This window comes from Mercenaria mercenaria, chromosome 13 (assembly GCF_021730395.1).
Source record: "Mercenaria mercenaria strain notata chromosome 13, MADL_Memer_1, whole genome shotgun sequence".
Lineage (NCBI taxonomy): Eukaryota > Metazoa > Mollusca > Bivalvia > Venerida > Veneridae > Mercenaria > Mercenaria mercenaria.
Window position 1 is genome coordinate 7188737 of NC_069373.1, and position 8567 is coordinate 7197303.

Sequence of the window (8567 nt, forward strand, 5' to 3'; positions counted from 1 at the left end):
TCAAACTAACTAAATCTTACAGAACAAAGGAAAAGTTTTGATTTTTTTTTGTGATGTAGATTAGCCAAGCTGGTCTCAAGATTACCCTGCTGACGAGATGCCAATTGGCCAACAACTTAGGACTTGGCGTTGGTTGATGCGATAAGGAAAGGCAACACAAAATAAAACTTTGTTTCAGTAAGTGCTTTGGTAAAATTTACAGTTTTAATATTAAGATATATCTTAAATCTTAAGATGAAATATCACAGACGGAATAAGTCACAACAATACAAAATAAACGAAAAACGGAAAAAACAACAACAAAATACATTATACAAATCAAGTTAATGTCTTCATCCAATATCCTTGCAAATAATGTATGTAAAACATTACTATTTAAAACTACTAGCCGTCTATTTTGACAAAACACTATACATGCATGTGGAAACAAATGAAATGTTCACACTACAGGCATTAATGAAGTCACATATGCTTACGTTTTATTATCAGATATGGTAAAGGTGTTTCCCTTTCTTGTCAATTTTATAAGTCTATGTTTAAGTCCAAATTTTGACACTGCATCTTCACTCCGCCTCCATATATATTTCTTCCATGCATAATCAAAATTATCTCTGATATAATCATTTGCCGACTGCATCTGACTTCTTTTCTTGCCAGTTGCTTTTGCTTTCGGTACTCCCCTTCTAATGTATATGGAACATCCCTGATTTAATACACTGTTAACCTCTTGTCGCACTTTCTTATGACGTAATAAGTTTGTAGCCCAAAGTCCACTGCGTCTAAATCCTCCTTTTGACATACGGAAGTAAACAACATACTTCTTTCGGGAACCAGGAATCTGCACTGCAAATTCATAAATAGCAGGAAGCTTGTAATTGCCATCAAATATTGATTTTGGTCCATATCCTTGATTAGTGCGTAGTTTCTCAAATTTAGATTTTTGTTTGTTAGTTGGCATTTTTGGTTCTACTCCACAAATCCATTTTGTCCAAGTTAAGTTTTTCAACGCGTCTTTATTCATACAGGAGTCCGGGAGATTTTCCCTCTGAAAAAGAGAAACGGAATTCATTTTTTGTCTAAAAGATTATATATTCATTTTACTTATGTCATCACAACGCTCGTTAAAAATAGTTCACATGAGTATTCTTGCCAAGCACACTTTGATTTGGTTAGAAGCTTTGTTTGGTCATTCACCAGACAAACGTATAAATAAATATACAGAAAATGTCAGTAAAATCAATCAAATAGCCTAAAAAACAATAGCACTGAAGCGATAATTATGACAAAATATACCTTTTTAACAGTCACAGTTTTGTGTGTTCCCTTTATTTGTTTCTTTGGTCCTGTCTTCTTCCCGATCTTCGTCTTGTTTTTCTTCAAAGCCGTACTTGCCACTTTTATCTTATCAGCTTTTGGTTTTAACTTTTTAGCTGCACGTTTTACTTTAGCAGCCCCTATTTTACCAACACGTTTCGTTGTATGAGTTACAGCTGACGTCACTGTAGAAGCCATATCGAATGTTTTCTTAAGTGAGGTAATATCCTCTGCCATCCGTTCTCCTCTGTCTATAATTTCCTGTTCGTAAATCTGTTAAAAATAAAATAATAAAATCAAGCATTATGATATGTATCAATTTCGCTTCACAAAATCCGATCTGGTAAGTGATTTAAAACAACGTTGTAGTTAAAACCTGAAATCGAAAGAATACTTAAGAAATGGTTTAAAATGTTCATACCGCAAGCATTTCCGGATTTCCTTCACGGTAACATATCATCATCAGCACGTCAAATATGCAACTGAAGTTCTTTAAACTCAATCGCTTTCCTCCGGTAATCCTAGCCATCTCATCGTTGAAGTGTGTTGCTGCTGTGCCTCCATATCCTGCTTGAACTCCATATACCTTCACACCCTAAATATACAGTACAACAAAATCTTAACTGTATGAAAAAACGTATTAATTTAATTTGTCATTTCTATATCAACACAGGAATACACCCAGCTTGTTTCTACAGCAGGTCGAGTTATCAATACTGTACTGTTATTATTTTACCATCTATTACTTTTAAGTATTTATCATATAATTATGTATAATTACTTGACTCTTTCTGTAAATCTGCATTCCATGATTTGTGCAATATGGCCGAATGTAATTTAATAAATTACTTATTGAATGGCTAATATGTCAGGCACTTATGCATAATATATCGGCTAGGATCATTGAAAACATAAAAATGAAACAAACCATTTCTTTGAGAGCTGCACATTCATCCCTCCAGTTGATATAATACGTTTTACCACCATAAGTGTACCCAGGCTCATGCGGAACGTCATCACTGATCATAACTAGTATGCGTTTGCTACCATCTGTCCACGACAGTACCTCACGTGATCTTTGTAGCACAAGCTCATAGCATTCCGGACCATCTCCTCCTCCAGTACGACCAACGTTTTTCACAAAGTCGCATATTTCTGGCAAAGTTGCGCCAAAGTCTATCCACTTAATGACATAGTTAGATTCATCACAGTAATCACCATGTGCAATAACGGCAACACGAATCCCTAAAACAAGATACGGCATTAATTAGATTATATTGAACAAACTGATGTTTACACAGACTACCTGATTTCATGTAATTGAATGTTGTGCCAATTTCAAAACTAAAAGTGTTTAAGGACTATTCAAAATTAATAATGGTTACTCGAATAAAGAAAATGCATACCTGGGATGTCTGTCTGCAAACGTTGAACAAGATCTTGCACTTTAGCTCTAACTTCCTCCAGACAGCCGTACATAGAACCAGTTGTATCAAACGAGATTGCAACCTCCATTAACCCATCTGAAGAAGGACCAGCCGTTGTAGTGTCCATATCTTCTCCTTTATCTGATTCAGTGGTTTTCTTTACTGAGAATGTTGACCGTACGGATGCAGACTTTGACATGGAGCCTTTCGTCGACCCTTCTTTAGAAAGGTGAGTTTTTAAACTATCCAGGGCTGAACTCATTTCAGTCTCGTCAATATCTGATACCAGGGTCGATTTAGAAATATGAAGACTTCCGCTTTTAGAACCACTTTTTGGTAGTGCAAGTTTGGTTAAACCGCTTGGCAGTGATGGTATTCTAGATGAGCTATCAGTAGATTTAACACTTGATGATTTTCGAGACAATGACTTAGATACACTGGGCATTTTAGTCATGGACGTTGAGGCAGCTAAAGATGTTTCTCCAACGATAGAACCAGAGCGAAGCCCTGATAACTTTGTTACAAGAGCACCCTCTTCTACAAAACTGCTTGATTTCTTAGAAAGGGATGCAGGTTTAGATGCCGACGACTTTCGTTTAGTTAATGCAGTTTTAGCTGAATCTCTTGTACTGTCGTCATCTAATGTCAATGTTGAGGCACGACGTAGAGCTGGTGGAGTTGGTGACCCGCCATCGTCTGACAGGGGAGCGGATGCAGACTCCTGTAGAATGGACGAATAATTCATCTAATACAGCATATTTATATTTTAAATCTTACTTTGTGTTCTGGTCCTGTGTTAACAAAACATTTTTCGGTATCACATGAGTTTGAGCTTAATACCAATTTACTAAAATTTCAAGGTTAAATTCAAACTGAGACTGACCACCAACACTTAACTGGGACTTTAAAATAGTTATTTACTTAAAATTTAGTTTTAAACAAGCTATTTAGATATAAATGACAAATAAAGTTTCATTTTCAAACTCAGCTGAGAATGAAAATGTTTTGTGAACACGGGGTCTGTTCGCCAGAGCAATAATAGAACCGTTCCAACTGTACAGAGTAAATTTCTCAACCTCTATCTTGTTGTCTGTAATATTGAATTATGTTTAAATAACTTTGACATTACCAAGTTGTTTTTTTTTATAAATAGTTTAAATGAGAACTTATTAAAGCGTATCTGTACTAGTGACTCTGTTTTAAAGTCTTGCAATATACCTCAGTAATATTATCCATTTTGCTTGCTCGTAGCGATGGAAACTTTGGCATTTTTAATGGTGGTTTAACAACAGAAGTCTTTTTGGTGATTGTACTTAATGTCCTGGAAACTGTTGTACTGCTAGTCCTCTTGGTAATCTTGCTTGGGCGCTCATACGGAAATGCAAACGAGGCTTTACGCTTTGTACCCGGCATTCTGGAGGTCAAGATATATTTACTTTACAAACATTTATAATCGCATTCAAGTAAGTATAGCCAAGCTGAACAAGAAGATCAATACTTTTTCAATAGACCTAAACTTAATATATAGAACTGCTTTGTATGCAGAACATCTTTTGCGAAGTATATATAAAGTAACAATTATAGCTGAGTTGACGACGATTGATATAATGCGCTGTGTAATAAACTTAAATCTATATTTGAGTTGTGCTTAATATAAATGTACCGAAGTAAGTTAACCAGATACATTTAATGTACATTAAATACAGGTAGCTTACATTTTACTATTTATATCTGAGTAGATATTAAGAACGGTAGTAAGTTTGAAACTCACCTGATTTATTCACCAATATCGTGCACTGTTGTTTATAATATCTTCTTCGTTGGTCAGCTACGCCTACCGCTCTGAATAAATACTGTCCGGCGATCGAACAAATACTGTAGTATCACTACATGTTCCAGCTTGCAACGGTACGGCTATTTTTATCACTTTACGTTTACGGATATAAGTTAGGAAAAGCTATATTTGTTCGGGCATGCGCAGTAAAAATATTAGAAATCGCTATTTATACATTTTATACATAGAGCGTGACGTCACACATTCCGTCAGTGCGACAGCGCTACCGTAGTGTATACACAATGCTATTTATAGGCTGAACACCACTAAATCCGGCTGTTCTTTGTTTAATATAAAATCCACTTACTTTATAGTTTTTTTTTACAATATCTAGCATCTCAGATTTTCTGAGACTTATATTCCCATGAAGAACTATATCGCTACTATAGAAAATTCAAAAGAAAAATGGGTGATAACGTTTATATAAGAAAACTACAGTTCGTTTAATACAACCCGCTAAATTTACTCCTTTTCGCATCTTTCAATGTCTTTTTTTCGACACATAAAATTGTTACACCGCGATTTTTTTACCTTGCATGTGGTTTCGGTAGAATGCTACACATACATACTGAAACGTGGTAGTGTAAAAGAAAACACCATGCTATTTAGAAAGGGCATGAGGAAAAGAAGAAAGATTAACACTATTTATATTTGGACTACTTGTGCTTTGATTTGATTTGGAAGTGATCTGCCTATATACATGTACCTATCCTCAGTTATTATAAATGTGGATTAAAACCTATTTGAACATTAACAGTTTCGAAAGAATTGCTAGTTATATTATGCAGTGATGAAGCAGTATTTGAACAAACTGTAAGTAGTTGCAATATACAGTGGGGCCACGGCTGTTCGAAAATTGGCTACTATAAGATTCTGTATCATATATATGATAACAGAAAGTATATATGCTTATTGCAGAACAACTGGGTTTAACTCTGTTACAGCCAACTATTGGCTTGGTTCATATGCTTCACGCTCACACGGACCGAGTTATTTCACAGGGCAATTGCAGTTGGCGGTATTATTACACAAATTTATTTTGTGAATTTCTAAGCTAGAAAACGTTTTACATTTAAAATTCAACTATGACGCATTATCATCAAGCGCACACAGGCTGATACAAGCTGGAATGTAAGGAAATTGTTTAAACTACTCAGGCTTTGATTTGTATTTTAAACAGATGAAGCAGCTGTCCAGTTAACTGCATGGTCAGAAAAGCACTATTTTTAATATTGCATATGAAATTATACATTTAGAGCCATAAATGGAGGTGATCAAAACAAAGGGTTTGATAAAACTTTCTACTGTGTCAATCAATATTCACAACTCAGACAAATATTACAGAAAACAATTATCGAAAATAGAATTTAACTAGAATTTAATATACTTTATGTTCATAACAAAATAATTGGCAGCCGCATTATAAACAAAGACATTGTCTGCGTTTAAATGTTCCAGACATAATTTACTGTTGATATTTTTATTGAAAAGTTACCTTAGAACCATTCTGTTTTTGCATGAATGTTTGGTCACCACATCACCAAATAGATTTTTTTTCAAAGACAGTTCAAACTTGCCTTTTGAAAGGATCAACACTTGATTTATCAAAAATTCAAAAGAGAAACGTGATTGGATAAGGATTGCGTAATTGTATTAGAGATACCGGTGGGTAAACCCAACCCCTGAACGTAAAAATAAAACATTTGCATAACTGTATAGTTCGACCGCGTGTTTTGAACCGTGACGGAATGATACATTTTTTTAATTGGGTTATATCGATATTCGGTCCATACCTAGCTGAAAAATCTCTATAGAGTAAGTTTATATGTATGTTTTGTTTAATACCATTAACTTGATTATATCGCTGGCGCAATTGGTAGAGCGTAATGATTACAAACCGTGCGGTGCGAGTTCAAGCCCAGATTACGGCCGTATTTTTTCTCTAGTTTACATTATTTTTATTTTAATCAAGAATGTTTGAAAACTCTTTTTAAAAATAACATTATAATTACATATTGTGATTATAATGTTTGACTTAGTTTTTTCATTGTTTCTATATTTTCAATATAATTTGCTATTTTTATTTCAATTTAATTCATGTCGCATAATTTAACTTTAAAGTGAAGCCATTGCACGATAACTAAGACTAACAGGCAAGTATTTTGACTCGCTAACACAACATTAAATAATCGATTCAGTGAACTGCACAATTTTCTCGTGCAATATTTTTTGAAACAAGCGATTAAATTTAAAAAAAAATGTAAACTGACCACGGTTCGAACCTCGAAAAGCAACTTTGATAATCCAACGCCATATCCTTTGGGCCATGCATTTGTTTACACTCATCGATAACTTATACCGCTTTACTATGTATTACATATAATGTTCCTACCCTTTTTTTGCGAATCAACTGTCCTGCATAAATTAGTAACGTGGCCGACCTATAACTAATAGATTGCTATTTCACTACATGTGTCATGTTACGGGTCGTTGGTTTTACCATCGTATGCTTTCACTGTAGGGATAATACACGTTTTTTTGTGTATTAACGTCTGCAGAAGCCCGCGGGATTGTTTGTGACCGAGACCGAAGGTCGAGGTCACAAACATATCCCAAGGGCTTCTGCAGGCGTTAATACACAAAACAAACGTGTATTGTCGCTATTCTTGCATAAAAAACATTACACGACGACTAAATGCATTGTTTTCATATGTGATGACTTGACGATTCCGGTACATTTTTATTTACCATTCTTGTTGTTCTTGGAAACGGTAAACATGTTTTAAATATCCATAACCGGGGCACACATAACAACAACACTACTAAAAGCGTGATTTGAAGGTTTTTTGAGCATCTTATTTTTATTTTTAGTTATTACAAACGTTACATTTCACATAATTTTGCATATAACTAAAAAATTTGATAAACAGGAACACAATTATTTTCAGAATAACAACTTTACATTCGAATTATTTTGAGTACGAACAAACAGAGTACGGATGAGTACGAAGCTAGTGACTAGCTTTCGAGGTTTATTATATGAATTCTGCGAACAATCAGGTAAAAACAAACCGACTGATACTAACAAAAATCATTAATATAATACCTAAAAACGGGCAATAGCACAAGTTACACTCGATACTTATTTATTCACAGTTATTTACAATAACTGAACAGACGCTTTGTAAAGGGAGTAAACTCTAAGAGAAGCTAGTGCGTACATTGATGGGGGCAGTATCTTTGGGGCTGGAAACTGATACAGCTAAACATACTATGGATTACATTGTATCTATAATGCTACAAGAAGAGGTTATTATGGAAGAAACAAAATGCAGATGCCAAATATCAGTCTGCTCAGAAATACATACATACGTCCCTGGCAAAGCATTTCAAAAATAAAAATCATGTATTAACAGCACGTGAATTGCCTTGTTTGCACACGATTTCTCTCCCGTTTATACATGGGCGGATCCAGTGAAAAAAGTAGTTTTTGTGCAAGAATATATGTTAACTACAACGGTAGCTATGTGTTTGGATATGTCCAATAAGGCTGCCCAAAACAAACAAACAAACAAACAAAAGAAACCCCAAAACAATGGAACATCACATAAGTTCTTATTCAAATGTCTTTTTCAAATTATGTTACCAAATTCTGTTCAGAAACCTGGTGATGTCCAAACAAGTAATCCCACATTTTTATTGCGATCCGATATATATATATGCTTTGTAAATGCACAGAAGTTATTCAGTGTCGTGTCTGGTGTTCTAAAATTTTATTTTTATTGTTGGGGCAAGCAAAGTATTTTCGACTCAGTGGGTGTGAATATACTTGATGATAATATCTAGTATAAGTATGCATAAACTTTGATAACAAAACACCTATAAATCTTCAAAAGGACACAAAACGTGGAGTGTCATAGAAACATGAATGTAACGGTTTGCATAACAAGTATACGCTGGTTTGGATAACTTAGTCTCTTTGGTTGTTTGCT

The 8567-nt window shown here is 34.6% G+C and overlaps 1 protein-coding gene across 1 annotated transcript; it reads right to left on the reverse strand.

Moving 5' to 3' along the window:
• Nucleotides 1-157: 157 nt before the first annotated feature.
• Nucleotides 158-4672, reverse strand: LOC123529987 (uncharacterized). Its single transcript, XM_045310655.2, has 7 exons — nucleotides 4513-4672; nucleotides 3960-4155; nucleotides 2721-3462; nucleotides 2243-2559; nucleotides 1736-1909; nucleotides 1294-1587; nucleotides 158-1045 (listed from the first exon to the last, which is right to left on the reverse strand). Exons 2-7 carry the CDS (start codon nucleotides 4152-4154, stop codon nucleotides 473-475), a joined length of 2295 nt encoding a protein of 764 aa, XP_045166590.2. The 5' UTR covers nucleotide 4155; nucleotides 4513-4672; the 3' UTR covers nucleotides 158-472.
• Between the last annotated feature and the right edge of the window lie 3895 nt (nucleotides 4673-8567).